At 45.4% G+C, this 27,014-nt stretch overlaps 2 protein-coding genes across 4 annotated transcripts in view; both read right to left on the bottom strand.

Moving 5' to 3' along the window:
- Nucleotides 1-27,014, bottom strand: part of INPP5A (inositol polyphosphate-5-phosphatase A) — a 205,951-nt gene that overhangs the window by 122,971 nt on the left and 55,966 nt on the right. The gene's annotated exons all lie outside the window — the stretch shown is intronic.
- LOC126059922 (uncharacterized) lies at nt 4,931-17,888 on the bottom strand. Its single transcript, XM_049855988.1, has 2 exons — nt 15,077-17,888; nt 4,931-14,659 (listed from the first exon to the last, which is right to left on the bottom strand). Exon 2 carries the CDS (start codon nt 6,446-6,448, stop codon nt 5,450-5,452), a length of 999 nt encoding a protein of 332 aa, XP_049711945.1. The 5' UTR covers nt 6,449-14,659; nt 15,077-17,888; the 3' UTR covers nt 4,931-5,449.

The following is a 27,014-nucleotide window of genomic DNA, read 5'->3' as shown; positions in this document are numbered from 1 at the left end:
CTAGTTACAAAAATTAATATATGCTCAGTGCACACATCTGGAAAGGGCCAAAAGGACATATAAAATCAGTCATAACCTCGCACGTAAAAACAGCCACAATTAACGTTCTGGTATGATCCTCCATGAGGGCGGAAGCACAGGAGCCCGTGTGCACGGGTGTGTGCACTTATGTAAGTGTGTGCATGCGTGTTTGTGTGTACGTGAACATGTGTGCATGCATAATACACTTGTAACATCTGAGGAAACAATTGAAAGTTGCCTCCTATCAACACTCACAAGGTGTGGCGCTGTGAGGACACCTGCATCGTCTCAAGTGAGCCTCAGGATGAACCTACTAGGCAGTGCCTTCCCACTGTACACAGGGTGCTGAGGACGCTAAGGCACAACACACCTGAGCAGGAACGTGCCTCAGGCCACGCAACCAGCACCGGACGCAGGCCTCTGACCCGAGCACTTAGTGGGCGCCAGTGTCTACCACACGCAAGCATTCTGGCTTAACTAATTCCCCATGGCAGTGCACTGAGTATCTCTAAACCCTCACCACCAGAGGACAGAGCCAACACCCTAACCACGAGCCCCCTGTACTTCCAAGACTGTTTCCAGTCCCCACTAGATCCTGCATCCAGAGCTCACCGGCTCCCACCAACGTCTCCCTCCATGCCAGACACAGAGAGCACCACGCACCCTGACCACACGCTGGGCCAACAATGCTCCTGGCTGCGCCTCAGAAATCACAAAACAACATTCCAGAAAAAGTGGGATTTTTCCCTGCATTTCAAGGAGGTTAGGCAGAAATGACTCATAGTGACCCTATGGGTCGGAATCAACTCAATGGCACTGGGTTTGGCTTTTTGGTTTTTAGGCAGAAACGTAACTTAAACAGAAAAGTGTCACATTCCATTTGAATCTAGGTTATTAAAATGACAAGGTCTTTATCGTGAAGCATTTCAGAAATAATGAAGTACCATGGAAAAGATCAGAGCCCTGACGCTGCCGTTTCTCCACACCCACGAGCCGAACAATCACAGGACATGTCTCAGTTACGACCAAAGGCCGAGTTATGGCCCCACATGACGCCTTCGGGTTCTTAAAGAGGCTGGAGGTACAGTTACCACAGAACCATGAGGTACCCGCGTCGTCTCAGGCACCAAAGGCGAGAGCAAAGCCTCTCCAGTGAGCTCGTGAAGGTGAGGAAGGAAACCATTACTGTGTCCACCAGGAAGGCTAGAATCATCGTTGTTCATTAAGAACTGTAGCTTCACCTGGTATTACAAACTCCATGTAATAAAGGCAACTAATGTCTAAAATGGATCGACACAAAAACACACTACATCATAACAACACTAAAATGAGCCACACACTGGTCATCTTTGTGTCAGGAAGCTATTTTGAATGGAGGACATGGTTTGGAAAGTGGTAAGTGAAGAAAGTGAGCCTTTCTTGTGTAATCTGTATCCCCAGGAAAACAAACAAAGAAGGCAAGTCTCACCTTATGGGAGCACTCCAGGCAGGAAGTGACGGTGGGACGACAGAACACACCGTCTAAACCCTTACAGAAATGACAACAGCAGGCAGTAACTGCGAGTGGCTGCTAACAGCACACAAGAGACGACAGGGACAGGCTGCCCCCTAATGGACAAATGCAACGCCACCAAGAGACAATGGGGGTCTGAGTCTGATTTAGAGCTCACACCGATTTACAGGAAATAAGGAGATGGAAGAACAAGTTAAACACCACCACAGGGATGCGATCGGCAAAGTCAAGACTACGAAGAATTTGGATTTCTCTAGCAGATAAGCTGCAAGAAAAGAGACAAGGAGAGGCAAGAAAAGAGACAAGGAGAGGCAAGAAAAGGTCGAGAGAGATGAAGATGTACGAAGCTGTGTGCGTTGTGAGAGGGACTTCAATCACTGTTAACCGGAGTGCCAGTCCACCGTGGCAGCAAAAGCCCCCGAGCCAGTCCCACCACCGATTACAACTACAAGCTATAACCAAAAAAACAACCAGCTGAGGACATCGAAAAGGGAACCAAAGTGGGCCACTCTGGCAGGGCATCAAAATGTGGGAAAGTGAACCCCGTGAAGGTGAGCTCCTTCTTTTGTCCTCCAACAGTGTTGCCCAAGGGTGGGCTTCAGCTGCAGGGGCGGCACAGTTCTACATTTTTCTCCAGCTCTGTCCAGGACCCTCTATTGTGATTCCTGTCAGGGAAGTCGGTGATGGTAGCCGAGCACCATCTAGTTGTGCCAGACTCAGTCTAGTAGAGATTGTGGTAGTTGTGGTCCATTAGTCCTTTGGACTAATGTTTCCTTTGTGTCTTTAAAAAAGTGAACATTCTTGAAGTAAATGAAAAGACAGGAAATCTCATCTGAGAAAAGCAACTATGAAAGAGAACTAAGTTAGAATTTTACAACTAAAAAATACAGTATCTGAAAACAAAGTATTGGAAGGGCTCAACAGCAGAATGGCAATGACAGAAACTAAAGAACATGGGAAGAAAAGAAGCTTAGGGAAGGTGAGCAGCACCCCAGGGACCTGCTGGACGATGTCAGCAGGTCTGCATACACTTGGAGCACTAGAATGAGACCAGGAAGAGATCGGGGCATAAAGAAACATTTGAAAAAGCTAACAGTCAAAATTTTCCCAAATATGGTGAAAGACATAAATTTACAGATTCTACCACCTCAGTGATGTCACTTTAAGGACTAAGGTGTGCCTGATCCAAGCCATGGTGTTTTCAATGGCCTCATATACGTGCAAAAGCTGGACAATGAATAAGGAAGACCGAAGAAGAACTGAAGCCTTTGCATTGTGGTGTTGGTGAAGAATGTTGAATATACCATGGACTGCCAAAAGAACGAACAAATCTGTCTTGGAAGAGGTACAGCCAGAATGCTCTTTCGAAGCGAGGACAGCAAGAGTTTGTCTTATGTACTTTGAACATGTTATCAGGAGGGACAAATACCTGGAGAAGAATACCATACTTGGGAAAGTAGAGGGTCAGCAAAAAAGGGGGAGACCCTCAAAGAGATGGGTTAACACAGTAGCCACAACAATGGTCTCAGGTATAACAATGATCGTGAGGGTGGCGCAGGACTGGGCAGTGTTTTGTTCTGTTGTACATGGGGTCGCTATGAGCCGGAGCCGACTTGATGGCACCTAACAATAACAACAAGCACCTCAGTGGATGCCATACAAGATAAAGTCAAAGAAAATCATACCTAGACACAACATAATCAAAACAATGGAAACCAAAGACGAAGGGAAAAAAATTTTGAAATGAGCTAGAGAAAAAATAACAATACACACAGGAGTCTAACAATCAAATGACAGTGCGTTTTCTAAAGAGAAATCATGCAGACCAGAAGGCAATGGAACAACAGCTTTAAAGAACACACACACACAAAAAAAGGTCAACCCAGAATTCAATATCCTTCAAAAATGAAGGCAAAATAAAAACATTTTCACCGAGAAGAAATCTAAGAAATGTTCACCAGCAGATCTGCCCTACGCTGAAGACAGTTCTTAGGTTGAAGAGAAGCAATGCCAGAGGGAAACCTGGGTCGTCGAGAATGATGGAAGAGCAAGCAGAAATGGCAAATATCCGGGAAAATACAGAAGGCTACCTTTTTCCTCTTAAGTTCTTTACAATATGTAGGATGAGACTTTGGGGTAGCTGAAGACAATGGAGGCTGCATATCAACTTAACCTCCCAACCCCCTACAATGATTTAAAAAAAAAAAGGCAAAGGAAAATGCTACATAGAACCACATCTTCAGCATGATTTGAACAGACCATGGAAAAGGCAAAATAACTGAATAGAAAGGGAAAAAATACCCAATCTCAGAGGTGATTTCTCCCGCTCTCAAGCCACCACCCCCCGCCCCCTGTACAGAAAAACCATAAGATAGGAGAGGAAGGAGAAGGGGCCTAGAACACCGTAAACACAGCCAGAAAGTCTTCAGTCTGGAAGCCCTGGGATGCAGCCAGCACATCCAAGCACAGCTACATGAGAGACGTAGGTCCGTGCGAGTGAAAACTGGTGGCCAGTTTAAAGGGAAAAGTGCATTTTAAGACGGCACTGTTGGAGACAAACAGCTTCTGGGGAAGAAAAGAGGGAGAAGTATTTTTTGGCATCTGGATGATGAAGGGGGAAAAACAAAGACTTGCAAGACAAAGAGAACCATGAAATCAGAGAACTAAGAACTCCCCTCATCATCACCAAGGCAAGCAAACACACTGACAAGGCCAGCTACTGCACCTGGACTTTTCCAGGCAGACAGAAGAGGGCGCTATTAAATTAGAAATCTTGTAAAACACCCAAAAACGAACAAAACCAAAATTAAACCAAGCCCACTGCCATCGAGTCAATTCCAACTCATAGCGAACCTATAGACAGAGTAGAACTGTCCCATGGGGTTTCCAAGGGGCGTCCTGTGGATTTCAATTGCCGATCTTTTGGTTAGCAGCTGAACTCTTAACTACCGCATCACCAGAGTTTCCGGACAGAAACAAGAGGGAGCTCAATTAAGTCCATATAAAGCTACTGCAAAAAAAGGAAACAAAATTTTACACATATAAACTCAGGAAAATATACCCTCAACCTGGAAAAACAACCATGAAGCAAAATTAAATTGTTTAAGTCTGCAATGTAAACAGAATTAAATATACTGACACACATCTCAGAACATGAAAAACCACTTTGAATCAGAAATGAACCCAAAAAAGAGCGACATGAAAAGTGTTGACTTACTTCAGGAAAGAAACAGAAGAAAAAGACAAGATGATCACAGAAAGGATGACTAAATCACAAAATGCCCAAAGGAGAACAAACGAAATATTCAATTAAGAGGCATCAAAGGCACTTTCACCAAGAAAGTGAAAACAGTATAACAAAAGGAAAGAAAACAGTGAAAATGGAAGACAGGCAAAGAAGGAATAATATTTGTTATTATCAGACCCCCTAAAGGAAAAAACAAACAAACAGTGGAACAGAACTAATATTTAAAACTATAATCCAAGACTTCCCCAAAATAGAAAAAGCCCTGAATTTACATACTGAAAGGGCTGATTGAGTGTCTCAGAAAATTAACCCAAAACAGTCATCTCCAAGACACCCTAGGGTAACAGATTTTGAAAGGAAAAGATAAAATCCTCAAGGCCTCAAAGTAAAATGATCAAATGACAAGAAGTCAAAAAGAAGCAGACTGGTCTCAGACTTTGCAGAACCAACAACGGGGTGACCTTTCGGAAAAATCTCAATGAAAAAGCGTCAACCAGAGATGACAGAGCCAAACTGCCCTTCAAATTACAAAGCTACAGAAAAGCGATTTCCAGCAGGTGAAAGCTTGGGAAATTGTGCACCCACCAGCCCTTTCTGAGGAGTCTGCTGCGCTCAGCGACCTCTTTTCATAAAGGGCCAGATAATGGGTATTTTAGGCTGGGCAGGCCCTACAGGCCCACCTCCCACATCCAGAGCCAACAAGGACCGGCCATGAGAGAGACCACTGGGCTGACAAGGACAGGCCATGGGGCGAGCACTGGGCCGACAAGGACAGGCCATGGGGGTGCGCTGGGCCGACAAAGACAGGCCATGAGAGTGACCACTGGCCCGACAAGGACAGGCCATGAGAGTGACCACTGGGCCGACAAGGACAGGCCATGAGAGTGACCACTGGGCCGACAAGGACAGGCCATGGGGGTGAGCACTGGGCCGACAAGGACAGGCCATGGGGGTGCGCTGGGCCGACAAAGACAGGCCATGAGAGTGACCACTGGGCCGACAAGGACAGGCCATGAGAGTGACCACTGGGCCGACAAGGACAGGCCATGAGAGTGACCACTGGGCTGACAAGGACAGGCCATGGGGGTGAGCACTGGGCCGACAAGGACAGGCCATGGGGGTGCGCTGGGCCGACAAAGACAGGCCATGAGAGTGACCACTGGGCCGACAAGGACAGGCCATGAGAGTGACCACTGGGCCGACAAGCACAGGCCATGAGAGTGACCACTGGGCCGACAAGGACAGGCCATGAGAGTGACCACTGGGCCGACAAGGACAGGCCATGAGAGTGACCACTGGGCCGACAAGGACAGGCCATGGGGGTGAGCACTGGGCCGACAAGGACAGGCCATGAGAGTGACCACTGGGCCGACAAGGACAGGCCATGGGGCGAGCGCTGGGCTGACAAGGACCGGCCATGAGAGCGAGCACTGGGCTGGGTGGGGAATCACGGCAGAGGTTTCAGTGAGCGTCTGAATGACGGAAAGATCACTGCTTTCTTTAAACGCATATGGTCTCTGGTCTTTCCTGGTTTTCTTAATGACAGCCCTGGTGTGGCTGCTCCACTCTGTGGCCCAGCTTTCCTGCCATGTCTGCTGTCCAGGCAGGTGACAGTGAGGCGCGTGGCTGGCACAGATCAGTCCACCACCCGGGTGTCTGCAGCCCATCTCTCAATGCAGACCCACCACACGAACTACAGAGCTCACCTGAAAGCAGAGTTAATGACTGAAGAAGATGAGAAACTCAAAACAGCTCATCAGAAGACTGTGTTAGTAACACACTGTGGGAAAATTTTGGCTAACAGAATTTCCTTTTCAAGTGTGTTAAACTGTGGAATAATTTACAGGGAAACTTAAACATGTCTCTGGTGGGGCAATAAATCTTGAGCAACAGGAAGTACGAGCACGGCCAGGCCGCTGGGGAGACAGGAGAGGACCCAACTTCCGGAGACGCCAGGATCCCCAACTGATAGTGAGGTTTCTGAAACAGGCCCCTTCACAGGAGGGCCGGTAACAGGTGACAGTTCTGGCGCAATGTCCCCAGTGAGCAAAGCAAGCAGCTCTGTGCTAGTTTTTGGAACACACTTTGAAATCGGAAACGCCAGGAATTGTTGCTGGAGGTGGGCAGATATTTCTTCAACAGTCAACTGAGACAGTACTTGCTCAGCCTACTGTACAGGCTGGTTCGCTGCTGGGTGTTTAACGACCAGCAGGGGGCGGAGGAGCCCTGGCCTGTGGCACCTGCCCATTTTCGTGGTGTACACGCTCCCCAGCTTCAGGAATGCATTACTGCACACGGAGTCGGGCAGATGCTTGGTGGTACAACGCTGTAGCAATTCCACCATACAACAGATGCAAACAGTCTCAAGAACACAGGTAATAGTGAAGTGTAGTAAAATAACTAGGAAGTGCTGAGTTTGGGGCAATTATTGCCTTTGTTTTTAATAATTTATTCAATTGTTATATAGTCTAATTTTTAAGAGCAGTAGAGTAACTGGCTCTCAGATCCCTGAACATTTTGCAGTCGTCCTTGTGAGCATCTGTGCAACAGGGTGGGACGGGATCGGGGGCAAAGTGCAGGCTTTTCAGGGAGCTACACCCTGTCAACCTCACCTCTCTGCACATCCACTACCCTGAGCCTTCCTTAGGTTCAGTGAGACCCTTTGCACAGAGCGCTCAGTGGGGCAGGTCTCAGAGTAAACCTCCTGATAAGCATTATCGATGTGACGCCACCGCATATGCCAACAAGCCCCAAGCGGCAGAGGGGCGAGGCCGCGGTGGAGCTGGGTCCTGCCCAGAACCGCTGTGGCAGGGAAGCTGCACACAGCTGCTCTGGCCCTGAGCTCCAGGCAGCCCACACTGGTCCCAGCAGGCAGGCAGCTTATCTGGCCTTGTGGAAAGGGCTCCAGCATCTCAACAGTCCTTTGCAGCGATCTGCCTCATGAGGGTGAATGAGGAGGGGCAAGACTGCAGGCTCCTGCATGTGGCTCGGACATGGTGACAAGACGCCTGCTCACCAACAGGAAGCTGTGTCGACACAGACCTCCCAGGCACACACTTCCAGCTGGCCCCACATCAGAGCTTAGCCACTGTTTTCAGCCCTGTGTGACCACGGAAGGCCTTCCTCTTGGGCAGTGAGGGAGTCACCGCACCAAATCTAAGTTTGCTCAACTGAAATTCTTCTATGGAAAGAAGGAACTTCTTATAAAAAAAAAAAAATTTTTTTTTAAAACTACATATAGGCAACTGACAAACATATATAGGTTCTTTTATTCTGCTTCCTGAATACATCTTTCATAGGAAAACTCAAGAAAACTATTTTGGAAAGGAGTGAATTGGAAGTTTTGGCAGGAGAGAGCACATGGAACTAGCAGCACACAGACGTGCCGACCACCTGGATGAGGCACACCGGCTTCAAGCCCAGCCAGCACCACACGGGCAGGATGCCATGGGCGCCACCATGGGAGGCCAGTGTCCCACCCCCAGGCTGAGCAGCAGCATGTCCAGCACACTGTCCCCTCCACTGGCCAAGAGCCAGTCATAAAAATAGAGGCAGCCAAGACTTGTGAGGCTTCCACAAACCAAGGATTGGAGTGACCTAAAAAGGAATTACCTCACATCCACCAGCCAGCAGGAGCCCGACAAGAAGATAAGGAGAAAAGGCAAAGAACTTGGAGAGAGGAAGACTATCTGCTATTCACCAGCCATGCTTCTGAGAACATTCTGCTCCTGGGAGGGCTGGCTCCAGGGCAGGGGTCTGGAAGCAAGCCCAGGCTGTCCTCTTCGCCCCCAGGACTGTGCCTGGCGTGGCCCTGGCCCCTCACACACAATCAGCAGCAGTGCAGTGGCCACAGGAGGCCCTCCTTGTACCCATCCACCAGCCTCGGCTCCTATGGGGCGGCTGACGGATGCACTCCTGGGCAGAGGAGCCAAGAGGACAGGCAGGGCTGGGGAGCTATGTGGAGGGCGGCAGGCTGTCTTCCCTGTATCTGTGACCTCACCATTGAGCAGGCAAGCAGCTGATCAGCGAGCCCGTTCCCCCCACCAGGGAGGACACCATCCCAAGGCCGCACCAAGCTCAGGCCACTACGCCCATGCACCAGCCTCAGTGGGCCAGCTGTGAACGCTGAACACAAAGCCAGAATGGCTGTCCAACAAGGGTGGAGAACTCAGCAACAGAATCTGCTTTTTAAAGGGGCAAAGTCAGGTGTAGAAGCGCAGGGCTTGGTTTCCGGTTCCACAGAACCCTTTTGCTTTGAGATATCAACATTCTACATGAACTGATTCTGCTATGCTCCATAGGGTTGTCATTGGCTGACTTTCAGTAGCTCACCAGGTTTTTCTTCCTAGTCTGTCTTAGTCTGGAAGCTATGCCAGAATCTGTCCATCACGGTATATGAAATACCAGTGGCTTTTTTTTTAGCTTCCAGCATCATAGTAACGTACAAGCTACCACAGTGTGACAAACTGACAGACAGGGGGTGGTAAAGTCAAGGACCAACAAAGATGAAGGAAACCCTCAATGAGGTGGAGTGACACAACAGCCCCAACAATGGACTCAACATACCAATGATGGTGAAGGTGGTACAGGACTGGGCAAGATTTCATTCTGTTGTATGTAAGGTCGCCATGTGTTGGAGCCAACTCAACAGCATCTGACAACATACCACAACAACAACGTGGATGAATCAGAGCTTAATTTAAGGTCACCCGTTCACCAGCGGGGTGGGGAGGGATCAGATATGGTGTTCATGTTCAGACATCAAAGGGCCCCCCACTGGCCACACGGCAGGCATAGTGGCCCCATCACCACAGGTCACCAGCTGGAGACCCTCTCAGAACAACAAGCACCTGAGCCTTCTAGAAACACCCTTTTGCGCAGCCAGCCACTATGAAGATTTCATTACCATGCCCTCTTGTCTGGGCCCCTCAAGCTCACATAGAATGCAACCACACTCCGGGGAACCCCTCACCTCCATCCTCTGAGAGCAGAGCTATCCATCCTCTGAGAGCAGAGCTAACCCAGCAGGCTCTCCATCCCAATCTCAGTGGCTCCTGGGCAAGCCTGCAGCCCACAGCAAGCTTAGGCTGTCTATGAAGAACCTAGGGCATGGCCTCAGATAAACACCACATACAGTTCCATGGACCTTTATGGAGGGCAAGTCCATAGGGCTCTGTGCACACTAACAAAAACCCATTAGGATAGTTTAGAACAAAGAGAAACAAATAGCTGTGCATGGGCCTAACGACTTCTCAAACACCAGGATCCTCAATCTTACATTGCTATAAGCATTTAAAAACATCAAGGAGCTAAAATACACAGAGCGACACCACCAGATGTTGACAAGGATATGGAGAAACAAGAACGCTCACACACTGACTACGGGGCATAAGATGGTCCCAACATTTTGACATTCCTTAAAAATTTAAACATACAACAATTCCACCCCCAGGAATTTATCCAAGAGAAATGAAAAGTTATGTCCACACAAAGCCTTGTACAAGAAGGCCACGTGACTTCATTCATAAAGGACAATGCTGGAAACCACCAGAGGCCCATCGGGGCGGGACGAGCAGCATCACGTCAACAGGCTGAGCAGTAAGATGAACGAACTACTGACACATGCGACAACACGGAAGTAGCCTCAAAACCACCTGCAGACGTCAGAAGCCAGACATACAAGTACGTTTTGTGTACCACAGTGACGTGAAGCTCTACAACAGGCCAAACGAGCCTCTGGTGACTGAAATCAGCACTGGTGACATGAGGGCAGAGCAGGGGAGAACTTTTGGGGGTGCAGGAAACGTCCTGCATCTGATGGCAGGTGGTTTACATGGGTGTGTGCCCTGGTCAAAGCTGAGAGAACACACACGAGCAATCTGTACGCCTCAATGTGTATAAATTATGCCTTCATTTTGAAATCTCAGGGAAAACACAAGTCCACAGATACGTAGGTGTGAGTCCCAAAAAGCAGACCAGCCAGCCTTCTGCAGAGCAGCAGCTGTCGAAAGACAGCAGGTAGGGCACCCAGGGCCTGCTGGCTCATGTACCCCCGAGCTGCGGCACCCCACAACCTGCCCATTCGCTGGCTTCTCTCTCTGCCCTCTCAGGGCCAGCTCACATTCATCACGGTAAAGCCGGAGCCAGGGTGCTCCCTCCTCTGGGTAGTAACAGATCCTGACCCCCATGGAGGGATCACATTCCTTCCCAGCAGCAGGATCACCCCACCCACATCCCGGGGCCTGCCTTCTGTGAAGGGCCTTCCCCAGAGCAGCCATCCCAGCCTCGATCCCCACCCCCACCACAGGTTATTCCTGGTCCTCCCAGTGAATGGCTATCACTGGAACTCTTGTCTCAGGGCGTGCTCTAGGGCAAACCCAGACGAAGATGTAAATATTTATCCACTGGCTCCTACTCCTGGGCAGGAACAGGTCTGAAGCTGGGTGTACCCTGCCCCTGGGAACAGGCTAGTAAACTATACAAGATACAGAAGGGCCTGTACAACAGAGGAAGGCAACACCAGAAGGCAGGAGGGGAGGGTGGTGTTAGGTGAACAGGGTCTGACGGTGAGAGAATGGGGGTGCGGTTTTAAATCTCCAGTCGGGGGAAAGCCCCGCAGACAAGGTCACACTGAATGAAGGCCTGGCTGACGTCAGGGGGAGACCACACATACAGAGAAGAGTGCTCTGGCAGAGGGAACAGCTTGTGCTAAGGTCCTGAGGCAGGAAGAACAAGAAGGTGGTGTGGTTGGAGGGGGGGAAGGGGTCCCAGGAAAGGAGGCAGAGCATGGGGAGCTGGGGAGGGGCTCAGGTAGGGGCATGAAGGCCACCGTGAGGACGCAGGCTTTTGTTCCAGCTCTCTGTGGAGCCCGTCCACACAGGAGCAGGGCGGGAGCAAGGGCAGATGGAGTTGCCATCAACTGGGAGAGGCAAGGCCGAAGGGAGTCTGTTCTGGCATGGGGGGTGAACAGAGAAGCTCGCCTGGGGACGTTATAAAACTGTCAAGTAAAGCAGGCAACAGAGCCCTGGGTCCGCAACTGGGGAGAGGCCCCAGCTTGAAATAAATATGTGGGGGCCACCATCATCCACAGGTGGGAATTTAAGCCCAAGACCGCAAAAGAGAGAGACCCACAGCCCAAGTGCAGGCACTGAAATACACATGGATGGGAGACGAGGGAAAATGGCAAACATGGCTGAGGAGGAGCCACAGGTACAGACACACAGGTGTGCAAACAGCACCCGCAAACAGCACCCGAGCTAGATGATACCCCCTGTACTGCCAGTGCCCTTCTGTGCTCAACTCCCCCAAAGACCCCAGCTCGGCCACAGCAGACCTGTCTATCCCTGTGGCTGTGCCTTTTCCATCAGGCCACAGCCCTGAGCAACGTGGCCTGGAGTCACACATCCCGCTGCTGCCATGTCTGCGGCCCATTTGTTGCTAAAGGTACCCCACCATATGGACACACAGTCTATCCACTCACCAGCCAGAGAGATTACAAACAAAACAGCTACAAACATCTGCACACAGGTTTCTGTGCAAACATACATTTTCCTTTAACTTGGGTAAAGACAGCCGAGTTGCTGGGTCACATGGTCATGTACGCTGAACTCTGTAAGAAGCCGACTAGCTGGTTGTCAAGTGGCCAAGCCATTCGGCATGCCCAATGGCTGCACCAGCCCACATGCTCCACACCCTGGCAGCACTGGGGAGTGTCAGCTGTTGGTTTGGTTCTTTCATTTTAGCCAATCAAATAGATATGCACCGTTATCTTCATGGTTTTAATCTGCATTTCCCAAATGATGTCTAACATCTTTTCATGTGCTTATTTGCCATCTGTATGCCATCTCTGGTGAAGTGTCTATTCAAATCTTTCGTCCACTTTTAAATTGGGTTCTTCGCTTTCTTGTTATTGACTTTTTTGAGAGTTTTTCATATATTCAAAACACAAGTCCTTCGTCAGGTACGTGGTCTGCAAATGTCTTCTCCCAGCCTGTGACCTGTCACGCCATTTCTTTATAAGTGTCTTAAGAAGAGCAGAAGTTTCTAATTACAGTGAATTCCAGTATATCTATTTCTTTCTTTTACAAATCGTGCTTTTGGTTCTGTAGCTAAGAAATCTTTGCCTAATCAAAGCGCAATGTCTTAGTGATCTAGTGCTGCTCCAAGAGAAATACTACAAGTGGATGGCTTTAACAAAGAGAAGTTTATTCTCTCACAGTCCAGTAGGCTCAAAGTCCAAATTCAGGGCATCAGCTCCACGGGAAGGCTTTCTCTTGTTGGCTCTGGAGGAAGGTCCTTGCCATCAAACTTCCCCTGGCTGAGGAGCTTCTCAGTGCAAGGACCCTAAGTCCAAAGGACGCGTACTCCTGCTCTTCATTCTCGGTGGTATGAGGTCCCCGTATTTCCCTGCTAGCTTCTTTTATATCTCAAAAGAGATTGGCTTAAGACACTATCTAACCTTGTAGATCTCATCAATATAACTGCCACAAATCCATCTCATTACATCATAGTGACAGGATTTACAACACAGGGAAATCACATCAGATGACAAAATGTTAGACAATCATATAACACCGGGAAACACGACCTAGCCGAGTTGACAGAGATTTTGGGGGGACATCACAAACATTTTTCTTAAAGTTTCCTTTTAGAACTTAAATAATTTTAGGTTTTACATTTAGGTCTACGATCCAATTTGAGTTAATTTTTGTGTATGGTGCAAAGTATGCAAACTTTTTTTTTTGCATATGGATGTCCAATTGTTCCAGTACCGTTTGTTGAAAAGACTATCTTTTTTCTAACGAATTGCTTTACACCGTTGTCAAAAATCAACTGACCGCATATGTGTGGGTCTATTTCCTCATATGTTTGCTCCACAGATCAGGGTCTCTATCCTTTGGCTGATGGCACACTGTCTTGGTTACACAGTTTTGTAGTAACTCTTGAAATCAGAGTGTGAGTCATCAAGTTTGTTGTTCTTTTTCAAAACTGTTTTGGCAATGCTAGTTACTTTGAATAATCTTGTCAACTTCTACTAAAAAATCCTGCAGAAATTTTGATCGGATGTGCATTAAATCTATAGATCAGTTAGTGAACAGCGGGCATGTTAGCAATATTGAGTCTTCCAAACTGTAAACATGGTATCTCTCTCCATTTCTCTATGTTGTCTTTGATCACTTTTTCATAATTTACAGTATACAGACCTTGACATATTTTATTAGATTTATACCCAAGTATTTTATTTTTAGTGCTATTGTAAATGTCCTTTCTTAAATTCAACTCTCAATTATTCATAGCTACTACTGAAAAATGCTTTATACTGACCTTGTATGTTGCAAACTACATAAATTCACTGATTAATAAAGTTTCTGTGGATTACTCATAATTTTCTAAATAGCCAATCATGTCTCACCCAGTAGTTTTTTTTTATTCCTTTCCCATCTGTATGACTTCTATCTCTCTTTCTTGCCTAATGCACCAGCTAGAACCTTCAATACAACACTGAATTTGGAGGGTGAGACGGGCATCCTTGCCTTGTTCCGCCCTGAGGCACATGCTCTCTGCCTTTCACCATCACGCATGACGTTAAAGGCCAGTCCCCGTCAGGCCAGCCCCGACGCGCAGCAACCCCGTGGGTGTCAGGGTGGACTCTGCTCCACAGGGCCCAGCCTTTCACCATCACGCATGACGTTAAAGGCCAGTCCCCGTCAGGCCAGCCCCGATGCGCAGCAACCCCGTGGGTGTCAGGGTGGACTCTGCTCCACAGGGCCCAGCCTTTCACCATCACGCATGACGTTAAAGGCCAGTCCCCGTCAGGCCAGCCCCGACGCGCAGCAACCCCGTGGTGTCGGGGTGGACTCTGCTCCACAGGGCCCAACCTTTCACCATCACGCATGACGTTAAAAGCCAGTAACCGTCAGGCCAGCTCCGACGCGCAGCAACCCCGTGGTGTCAGGGTGGACTCTGCTCCACAGGGCCCAGCCTTTCACCATCACGCATGACGTTAAAGGCCAGTCCCCGTCAGGCCAGCCCCGACGCGCAGCAACCCCGTGGTGTCGGGGTGGACTCTGCTCCACAGGGCCCAGCCTTTCACCACCACGCATGACGTTAAAGGCCAGTCCCCGTCAGGCCAGCCCCGACGCGCAGCAGCCCCGTGGGGTCGGGGTGGACTCTGCTCCACAGGGCCCAGCCTTTCGCCATCATGCATGACGTTAAAGGCCAGTCCCCGTCAGGCCAGCCCTGACGCGCAGCAATCCCGTGGGTGTCGGGGTAGACTCTGCTCCACAGGGCCCAACCTTTCACCATCATGCATGACGTTAAAAGCCAGTCACCGTCAGGCCAGTTCCGACGCGCAGCAACCCCGTGGTGTCGGGGTGGACTCTGCTCCACAGGGCCCAACCTTTCACCATCACGCATGACATTAAAAGCCAGTCACCGTCAGGCCAGCTCCGACGCGCAGCAACCCCGTGGTGTCGGGGTGGACTCTGCTCCACAGGGCCCAACCTTTCGCCATCACGCATGACGTTAAAAGCCAGTAACCGTCAGGCCAGCTCCGACGCGCAGCAACCCCGTGGTGTCAGGGTGGACTCTGCTCCACAGGGCCCAGCCTTTCACCACCACGCATGACGTTAAAGGCCAGTCCCCGTCAGGCCAGCCCCGACGCGCAGCAGCCCCGTGGGGTCGGGGTGGACTCTGCTCCACAGGGCCCAGCCTTTCGCCATCATGCATGATGTTAAAGGCCAGTCCCCGTCAGGCCAGCTCCGATGCGCAGCAACCCCGTGGTGTCGGGGTGGACTCTGCTCCACAGGGCCCAGTGGCAGGTTTCTCAGAAGGAGAGCACCAGGTCTTTCTTCTGAGGCACCTCGGGGTGGACTCCAACCTTCAGCCTTTCAGGTAACAGCTTAGTGTTTAAACAGCTCACGCCTCCCACTCAGGGACTGTATTACAGACGCATGCCCCCTATCAAGTGGAGAAGTTCCTTTCTAGTCTTAGTTTACTAAGATTTTCTTATCAGAAATGATTATAGAATTTTGTCAAATGTGTTTTCTGCATCTACTGAGATGATAATGGTTTTTGTTCTTCAATCTGTTGACATGATAAACTCTGTTGATTGATTTTTAAATGCTAAGCTAGCCTTATATTACTGAAGGGGAAAAACTCTTGGTCATGATTTATTAACCTTTTAATATATTGTTGGATTTGGTTTGCTAAAATTTTACTAGGAATCCCCCTATTTTCATGAAAGATGTTAATCTGTATTTTTTTTATCATGTAATATCTGTCTGCTTTTGGTGCTGGGGTAGTCACAGAATAGCTACCTGTACTTCAAACTTCTTAAACTGTTCATTGTAGAATTGTTATTGTTTCTTATCTAAATGTATGAAAAAACTCACCAATAAAGCCATCTGAGTCTGGAGAGTTTTTTGCAGTAGGAAAGTGTTTGGAATATTTTAATTTCTTTAATAAGTTTACAGCTACTGAGTTCATTTATTTCTTCTTGACTAAGCTTTAACATTTTCTGTCTTTCCAAAAGTATGTCCCTTTCATATACATTTTCATATTTCATCCAGGCGGAGCCACAATGGCGGAATAGACAGACACTTCCGCCGAGCCCTCTTTACAACAAAGACCAGAAAAAACAAGTGAAACAAGTATATTTGCAACAAGCTGGGAGTCCTGAGCTTCAAAGGCAAGCTCAGAAAACGAACTGAGGGGCCAGGGGAGGAAGAGACCGTTCAGAAGCGGACAGGAGTTACCAGACCTGAATCGTGGGGAGCCCTCAGGCACCATCCCCAGAGAGGCGGGCTGGAACTAGCATTTGGCCACAGTTTCCTCAGGGAGAAGCACCCAGCCGCACAGCCTACTCACACCTCCGGAACCTAAGAAGAACGGCGCTCTCGACAAAAGCTAAGTACTTGCATATATTTTACCGCGCCCCCTCACCCCCAAGCCGGCTTCAGCGGCTGTATTCCCTGGGCCTGAGATAGGCACTGCTGAGCACCTAGAGCCATCCTCCTGGCCTTGGAGAAGGAATAAATTTGCAATTTGGTACAAAAGATAATTTGCCAGCTTCACTGACCAGGGGAGCTCGGGACAGAAGTGCCTCCTGTCCAGGCATGAACGGTCCACGGACTTTGAGCACCTTTCCCTTCTGCATGGACCTGTATGGGCCTATTTCGGGAGAATAGGCCCTTGCTGGCAGACTCCAACCGTTTCACCTGTAAGGTGGAGAGGTGGGTGTTTGATTTTGACACTGCTTTGACTATTAAACAAGGTCCTCACCTACCCACATCAGGGACTTAAGGACTGGCAGCTCCATTCAGGTCACCCAGCCACCTGCGACAGGGGTCCAAGGATACGTGGGACCTCCCAGTCCTTACAAACAAAAACATTGGGTGCCCATGGTCCATCTGCAGAATCCATCCACATGCATGCTCTAGGGAACAGGGGCGCGCTTTCCTCAGAGACACACAGGGGTCAGTTCTCAGCACACTGCCTTGTTCAGAGCATGACCCCCGGCTGCAATCAGATACCGGTACACGCGCCAATCACCCCTGCCCCTCTGAGACTGTAAGACAGAGCCTGTACCACACACTTGACAGCTACCTGGAAACATGAGATGAATTCACAAGAGAAAACTGAACAAACTCCTAGACTGATATACCTGGTAACAGCTCTAGCCACCTGGGGACGGACATTAGAGATCCAAAGGCGAAAATAATCGAGCTAGCTCACTCAAGTAACCCATTTGGGTATACCAAAACAAAACAAAGAAGCTATGACACAGTAAGCAAGCATAAACTAATACAATGACTTATAGATGCCTCGGAGACAACAGTCAATATCGAGTCACATAAAGAAACAGACCATGATCACCTCAACAAACTCTCAAAACAAAGAATCCAGGGATCTTCTAGATGCAAGTGCATTCCTGGAATTACCAGAGCCAGAATACAAAAGTTTAATACACAGAACCCTTCAAGACATCAGGAAGGAAATGAGCCAATATGCAGAACAGGCCAAGAAACACACAGATAAAGCAACTGAAGAAATTAGAAAGATTATTCAGGAACATAATGAAAAGTTTAATAAGCTGGAAAAAATCCACAGACAGACAGCAATCAGAAATTCAGAAGATTAACAATAAAATTACACTAGTAGACAACTCAATAGAAAGTCAGAGGAGCAGAATTGAGCAAGTAGAAGCCAGAATTTCTGAACTCAAAGATAAATCACTTGGCACTAATATATTTGAAGAAAAATCAGATAAAACAATTTAAAAAAAAATGAAGAAACCTTAAGAATCATGTGGGACTCTATCGAGAGAAATAACCTACGAGTGATTGGAGTACCAGAACAGGGAGGGATAACAGAAAATACAGAGAAAATTGTTGAAGATTTGTTGGCAGAAAACTTCCCTGATATCGTGAAAGATGAGAAGATATCTACCCAACATGCTCATCGAACTCCGCATAAGGTAGATCTTAAAAGAAAGTCACCAAGACATATATTATAATCAAACTTGCCAAAACCAAAGATAAAGAGAGAATTATAAGAGCAGCGAGGGATAAATGAAAAGTCACCTACAAAGGAGATCCAATAAGAATAAGCTCGGACTACTCAGCAGAAACCATGCAGCCAAGAAGGCAATGGGATGACATATTTCAAAAATTGAAGGAAAAAAATTGCCTGCCAAGAATCGTATACCCAGCAAAACTCTCTCTTAAATATGAAGGTGAAATTAAGACGTTTCCAGTTATATGCAAGTTTAGGGAATTCATAAAACCAAACCAAAACTATAAGAAATAATAAAGGGAGTTCTTTGGTTAGAAAATCAATAATGTCAGGTATCAACCCAAGACTAGAACACTGGGCAGAGCAACCAGAAGTCAACCAAGACAGGGAAATCCAAAAAAAATTATAAAAAAAAAAAAAAAAAGCTCAAAACAGGGTAACAGCAATGTTATTATATAAAAGAAGACAACATTAAAATAATAAAGAGGGACGAAGAAATGTAATCATACACCTTCCATATGGAGAGGAAGATACAGCGATACAAAAAAATAAAAGTCGGATTTAAATTTAGAAAAATAGGGGTTAGCAATAAGGAAACCACAAAGGAGACAAACTATCCTACTTATCAAAATAAAATACAAGCAAAAAATAGAAACTCAGCAGAAACAAAATCAACAACAAATACGAGGAAAGGATAATATATAATCAACTCCGCACATAAAATTAAGTGGGAAAAAAAACTGTCAACAACACACACAGAAAGACACCAAAATCATAGCACTAAATTCATACCTATCCATAATTACGTTGAATGTAAATGGACTAAATGTACCAATAAAGGACAGAGAGTGGCAGAATGGATTAAAAAAAAAAAAAAGATCCATCTATCTTTTATATGCTGCCTACAAGAGACACACCTTAGACTTAGAGACACAAACAAACTAAATTTCAAACAATGGAAAAAAATATATATCAAAGAACCAACAATCAAAAAAGAGCAGGAATGGCAATATTAATTTCTGACAAAATAGACTTTAAAGTTAAATCCATCAAAAGGATAAGGAAGGACACTATATAATGATTAAAGGGACAGTACACCAAGAAGATATAACCATATTAAATATTTACATACCCAATGACAGGGCTGCAAGATACATAAAACAAACTCTATCAGCATTGAAAAGGGAGATGGACAGCTCCACATTTACAGGAGGAGAATCCAACACACCACGTTCAGTAAAGGACAGGACATCCAGAAAGAAGTTCAATAAAGACACGGAAGATCTAAATGCCACAATCGACCAACCTGACCTCACAGACGTATACAGAACACTCCACCCAACAGCAACCAACTATACTTTCTTTTCTAGTGCACATGGAACATTCTCTAGAATAGACCTCATATTAGGTCATAAAGCAAGCCTTAGCAGAATCCAAAACATTGAAATATTACAAAGCATCTTCTCTGATCATAAGCCATAAAACTGGAAATCAGTAACAGGAAAAGCAGAGAAAAGAAATCAAACACTGGGAAACTGAACAATACCCTGCTCAGAAAAGACTGGATTAAAGAAGACGTTAAGGATGGAATAAAGAAATTCAGAGAATCCAATGAGAATGAAAACACTTCCTATCAGAGCCTTTGGGACACAGCAAAAGCGGTGCTCAGAGGTCAATTTATATCAATAAACGCACACATCCAAAAAGAAGAAAGGGCTAAAATCGAAGAATTATCCCTACAACTTGAACAAATAGAAAGAGAACAACAAAAGAAACCCACAGGCAGCAGAAGAAAACAAATAATAAAAATTAGAGCTGAACTAAATGAAATAGAAAACAGAAAAACAACTGAAAGAATTAACAAGGCCAAAAGCTGGTTCTTTGAAAAAAAATCAGTAAAACTGATAAACCACTGGGCAAACTGACAAAAGAAAAACCGAAGAGGAAGAAAATAACCCAAATAAGAAATGAGATGGGCGATATTACAACAGACCCAACTGAAATTAAAAGGATCATATCAGATTACTATGAAAAATTGTACTCTAACAAATTTGAAACCTAGAAGAAGTGGATGAATTTCTAGAAACACACTATCTACCTAAACTAACACAAACAGAGGTAGAACAACTAAATAGACCCATAACAAAAGAAGAGATTGAAAAGGTAATCAAAAAACTCCAAACAAAAAAAAAAAGCCCTGGCCCGGACAGCTTCACTGCAGAACTCTACCAAGCTTTCAGAGAGGAGGTACCACTACTGCTAAAGGTATTTCAGAGCACAGAAAAGGACTGAATACTACCAAACTCATTCTATGAAGCCACGATATTCCTGATACCAAAACCAGGTAAAGACACCACAAAAAAGAAAATTATAAACCTATATCGCTCATGAACATAGATGCAAAAATCCTCAACAAAATTCTAGCCAACAGAATTGAACAACATATCAAAAAAATAATCCACCATGACCAAGTGGGATTCATACCAGGTATGCTGGGCACTGGGATGCAGAGATGGTTCAACATTAGAAAAATAATTAATGTAATCCACCACATAAATAAAACAAAAGACAAGAATCACATGATTTTATCAATCGATGCAGAAAAGGCATTTGACAAAGTTCAACACTCATTCATGATAAAAACTCTCAGCAAAATAAGAACAGAAGGAAAATTCCTCAGCATAATAAAGGGCATTTATACAAAGCCAACAGCCAACATAACCCTAAATGGAGAGAGCCTGAAAGCATTCCCATCGAGATAGGGAACCAGACAAGGATGCCCTTTATCACCACTCTTATTCAAAATTGTGTTGGAGGTCCTAACCAGAGCAATTAGGCTAGATAAAGAAATAAAGGGCATCCAGATTGGCAAAGAAGAAGTAAAAGTATCTCTATTTGCAGATGACATGATCTTATACACAGAAAACCCTAAGGAATCCTCCAGAAAATCACTGAAACTAATAGAAGAGTTCAGCAGAGTTATCGGGATACAAGATAAACATACAAAAATCTGCTGGATTCCTCTACACCAACAAAAAGAACATCAAAGAGGAAATCACCGAATCAATGTCATTTACACTAGCCCCCAAGAAGATAAAATACTTAGGAAGAAATCTTACCAGAAAACTACGATAGGCTTGTGCAAGAAACCAAAAGAGACTTACATAGATGGAAAAACATACCTTGCACATGGATGGGAAGACTTAACATTATAAAAATGTCTACTCTGCCAAAAGCGATCTATACATTTAATGCAATTCCGATCCAAATCCCAATGACATTCTTTATGAGATGGAGAAACAAATCACCTATTTCATATGGAAGGGAAAGAGGCCCCGGATAAGTAAGGCATTACAAAAAAAGAAGAACAAAGTGGGAGGCCTTACTTTACCTGATTTTAGAACCTATTATATCGCCGCAGTAGTCAAAACAGCCTGGTACTGGAACAACAACAGATACACAGACCAGTGGAACAGAACTGAGAAACCAGACATAAATCCATCCACATATGAGCAGTTGATATTTGACAAAGGCCCCAAAACAGTTAAATGGGGAAAAGACAGTCTTTTTAACAAATGGTGCTGACAGAACTGAATATCCATCTGCAAAAAAAAGAAACAAGACCCATACCTCACTCCATGCACAAAAACAAACTCAAAATGTATCAAAGACCTAAATATAAAATCTAAAATGATAAAGATCATGGAAGAAGAAATAGGGACAACGTTTAGGAGCCCTAATACATGGCATAAACAGTATACAAAACATTACTAACAATGCAGAAGAAAAACTAGATAACTGGGAGCTCCTAAAAATCAAACACCTATGCTCATCCAAAGACTTCACCAAAAGAGTAAAAAGACTACCTACAGACTGGGAAACAGGTTTTAGCTATGACATTTCCGATCAGCACCTGATCTCTAAAATCTACATGATACTGCAAAAACTCAACTGCAAAAAGACAAATAACCCAATTAAAAAATGGGCAAAAGATATGAATAGACACTTCACAAAAGAGGACATTCAGGCCACTAACAGATATATGAGGAAACATGATCATTAGCCATTAGAGAAATGCAAATCAAAACTACAGTTAAGATTTCATCTCACTCCAGGAAGGCTGGCATTAATCCAAAAAACACAAAATAATAAATGTCGGAGAGGCTGTGAAGAGATTGGAACACTTATACACTGCTGGTGGGAATGTAAAATGGTACAACCACTTTGGAAATTGATTTGGCGCTTCCTTAAAAAGCTAGAAATAGAACTAACTACCATACGATCCAGCAATCCCACTCCTTGGAATATATCCTAAAGAACTAAGAGTCTTTACAGGAACAGATGTATGCACACCCATGTTCACTGCAGCTCTGTTTACAATAGCAAAAAGATGGAAGCAACCAAGGTCTCCATCAATGGATGAATGGATAAATAAATTATGGTATATTCACACAATGGAACACTACGCATCGATAAAGAACAGCGATGAATCTGTGAAACATTTCATAACATGGAGGAACCTGGAAGGCATTATGCTGAATGAAATTAATCAGTTGCAAAAGGACAAATATTGTATAAGGCATTATAAGAACTTGAGAAATAGTTTAAACTGAGAAGAAAACACTCTTTTGTGGTTACGAGAGGGGAGAGGCAGGGAGGGTGGGAGAGTGGTACTCACTCATTAGATAGTAGATAAGAACTACTTTGGGTGAAGGGAAAGACAACACGCAATACAGGGGTGGTCAGCACAACTGGACTAAACCAAAAGCAAAGACGTTTCCTGAATAAACTGAATGCTTCGAAGGCCAGCGTAGCAGGGGCAGGGGTCTGGGGACCATGGTTTCAGGGGACATCTAAGTCCATTGGCATAATAAAATCTATTAAGAAAACACGCTGAATCCCACTTTGAAGAGTGGTGTCTGGGGTCTTAAAGGCTAGCAAGCAGCCATCTAAGATGCATCAATGAGTCTTAACCCACCTGGATCAAAGGAGAATGAAGACCAAGGACACAAGGTAATCACGAGCCCAAGAGAAAGAAAAGGGCCACATGATCCAGAGACTACGTCATCCTGAGACCAGAAGAACTAGATGGTGCCCAGCTACAACCCATGACTGCCCTGACAGGGACCACAACAGAGAACCCCTGAGGGAACAGGAGACCAGTGGGATGCAGACACCAAATTCTCATAAAAAGACCAGACTTAATGGTCTGACTGAGACTAGAAGGACCCCGGTGGTCATGGTCCCCAGACCTTCTGTTGGCCCAGGGCAGGAACCATTCCCGAAGCCAACTCTTCAGACATGGATTGGACTGGACTGGGTTGGAGAGGGATGCTGGTGAGGAGTGAGCTTCTTGGATCAGGTGGACACTTGAGGCTATGTTGGTATCTCCTGCCTGTAGGGGAGATGAGACGGTAGAGGGGGTTAGAAGCTGGCGAAATGGATACAAAAAGAGAGAGTGGAGGAAGGACGCGGGCTGTCTCATTAGGCAGAGAGTAATTGGGAGTATGTAGCAAGGTGTATATAAGTTTTTGTGTGAGAGACTGACTTGATTTGTAAACTTTCACTTAAAGCACAATAGAAATTATAAATAATAAAAAAAAAGACTAAATCCAAAAGGCAGATGAGTTTGCAAGCACTGAAATGCTAATGAACAACAGCTATGAAATTATGCATGTTGTAAAAAAAATGCAAACATGGTTATTAAAGGCTTTGCAACTCAAAAAAAAATTCAAATTTATTGGCATAAAGTTCATAATACTTCCCTTATTATCTTTTCAATGTCTGCATGATCTTTGGTCATGATGACCAATGCTAAATTTCTAACATTGGTAATTTTGTCTTCTACCTTCAGAAACTAGATATAGAAAAGTAAATGAAACACACAGTAAAAAGAGAGCAGAAATAATAAATAGCAGAATCAGTGAAAGAGAAAAGAAAAACCATAGACACAATCAATGAAACCAGAAGGAGGTTCTCTGAGATGGATAAAGCTGATAAACATGTAATCAGATCATTGATTGATAGTTTGTCCTCATTATGGGTCATGTTCTCCTGCTTCTTTGCCTGTCTGGTAATTTTTGACTGGATGCCAGACATTTTGAGTTTTTACTTTGTTGGATACTAGCCTGGACATTCTCTCTCCAGGCTGTAAGCTGGGGCAATTACAGGGCTTACCTTTCGTGCTTTCCCTCTCAGGGATCATTGTCCTGTATTGCCTGCTGTCTAATGTCTGGAAACCATTGTTTTGTGTATTTTTTCTGGTTGTAATTTAAGATGGGAGTGTACATTTAGGACCTGTTTCTTGATGCTAGCTGGAAGCACACATCACATTATTTTTTAAATTACTGTCAGGAAAAATTGTGAAAGGCTTTAAAATGAGCAAAAAATATTAGAAGGTATCCTGTTTACCTCACCCATTTGGGTTATCTCTACCTCTCCTTATCTTTGATCTGTAACTCTGTAAGTTGTAAAAACTGATAGTAATGAAAAACCCTTCAATTCTTGACCACAGAAATGCAGAGTATCTGGTGGAATATAATTGATTATTCCCCTGTGGATACTGGCCAATTTTGCAAATGATTACACAAAAGCCATTTCAGCACTCCTGATAGGCTTATCTGTTTGTCTGCTCTTTGGGTTCTTCTTTGAATCAGTTCTCACTTTCTACTGGCTCTCTCATTAGTGAATAAATAAAACCTTCAACATCTGTTCCTTTGGTATTTGTATGAGAATCAAGACTATATCTTTAACATTACTATAACAAACTTTAAACAATCGAAGGGCCCATCAATTAAAAAAAAAATGACTTTAATAATGATGGCCTATCCATATAATGAAATTCTCTGAAGCTATTAAAATGTCTAATGTATTAACTGACATGGAAAGATTTCCCAGTTTATAAAGAAAAAAAAAAGAGTAAGTTGTAAAAAAAAATACATATATACCTGTGACCCACCTATGGAGGGTTACATTTCCCTACTGTCATATGCAGCAAATTAGACACACATTGGGAAGTGAGTACATCAAGCTGGAGGCAGGCCTAGGGGTAAGGATGTTTTCTTTATACTCTTCTGCTCTGTTCAAGTTCCTCGATGAGCATACATGATTCAACATCCAGCTAACATCTACTGAGCACACACTGCATGCCAGGCACAGCCTTGGGTTCTCAAGACACAGTGGTGGGGACGAGAGACTGGACCCTGCCCCAAAGCCTAGACTCAAGTATATTACCTTTGTAAACAGGATAAAAAAAGGTAGAAACAACTTCTCGTGACCTTGTCTGCAGTCTGAAGAGCTAAAATCACCACTTCACCAATAAAGGCCAAGTGTTGCTCTTCCCATCCTTCAGGGTTCAGTCCTAAAGTTGCCTCCTCAGGAGCCATGTACTGTTCACCCCATTTTCTCCATGGAGCCACCACCTCCTGACCCCGCTGTCTGCCCTGGCCCATCTCTCCCATGGAATGTAAACTCCAGGGCTCAGGGCAGTGAATGAGCAGATGGATGAATGAATGAATGAACTCCATTTACTGTGGGGTATGCTCAGGATACTGTTATCGCACACAATATACCACAATGATACGAGCAAAAGGTACTGTTGTAATGGTCACTTGAGTCTCACATATCCAGAAAGTGGGCACTTTATCCTCAATTTTCTATATGTTTCAGAGCAAATTACTTGGAGACGGGGGCTGGCGGACTGTATCCTCACTGTCTTAGTTATCTAGTACTGCTATAACAGAAATACCACAAGTAGATGGCTTTAACAAAGAAATTTATACTTTCACAGTCCACTAGCGAGACAGATAGGGTTAACTGTGCTGGCAGAACAAAAGAGCTGTTAAAAGATTACCATCTAGAAGTTGGGTAAACAGGAACCAAGCCCTGACAACATGAGATAAAACTGAAACAACTCATGAATTACTATCTCCTTCTTAGAGTTTTTCGAGTCCCCTCCCCCTTTACAGGCTCCCGCAAGCTCAGAAGAACAAAGTATGACCACTGTTTAACCTTTCTTAGTCCTCCGAAGATGACGATGTAGTGCCAAAGATCAGTGCACTTGCGCTATATCCCATAATAATGATGCCAAGGGCTGCCGAGAGGACTCCATCTTGAATATCAGCGGGTTCCATCTTAGATTCCAGACGCGCACACAACCTAATTAGCACGTACCGCCACTCTAAGAAATACCCAGCCCTTGAAAAAAGCCTACTAAATATTCATTATTCTATCATCTCCACCAAACCCATATAAACCCTAGCCTTGCTTCCCTTTTTGGGTCAGCCTTTTGGAGAGGCTTAGTCCCCCACTGACTCCTTTTGCTTGACTCAAGCAAAATAAAGCTTGCTGAAGATAGTTTGTCTTTCGTGTGTATTCTTACTCGGGAAAAGACCAGAACCCTTTGTGTCAGATTGGCGATTGGTAACAGTAGGTTACGAGTCCAAATTCAGGGTGTCATCTCCAGGGGAAGGCTTTCTCTCTGTCAGCTCTGGAGGAAGATTCCTTGTCATTGATCTTCCCAATTGAGGAGCTCCTCGGGCACAGGGATCCTAGGTCCAAAGGACATGCTCTGCTCCCAGCACTGCTTTCTTGGTGGTATGAGGTCCCCAACGCTCTGCTTGCTTCCCTTTCCCCACCCCAGGCAATCTCTCTTTACATTGGATGAGGGAGGTGACCTGAGTAAGGGTGGTGTTACAATCCCACCCTAATCTTCTTTAG

Source organism: Elephas maximus, chromosome 16, assembly GCF_024166365.1.
Source record: "Elephas maximus indicus isolate mEleMax1 chromosome 16, mEleMax1 primary haplotype, whole genome shotgun sequence".
Classification (NCBI taxonomy): Eukaryota; Metazoa; Chordata; class Mammalia; order Proboscidea; family Elephantidae; genus Elephas; species Elephas maximus.
Note: the sequence above shows the minus strand (reverse complement) of the source record. Positions and strands in the feature narration are given on the sequence as shown.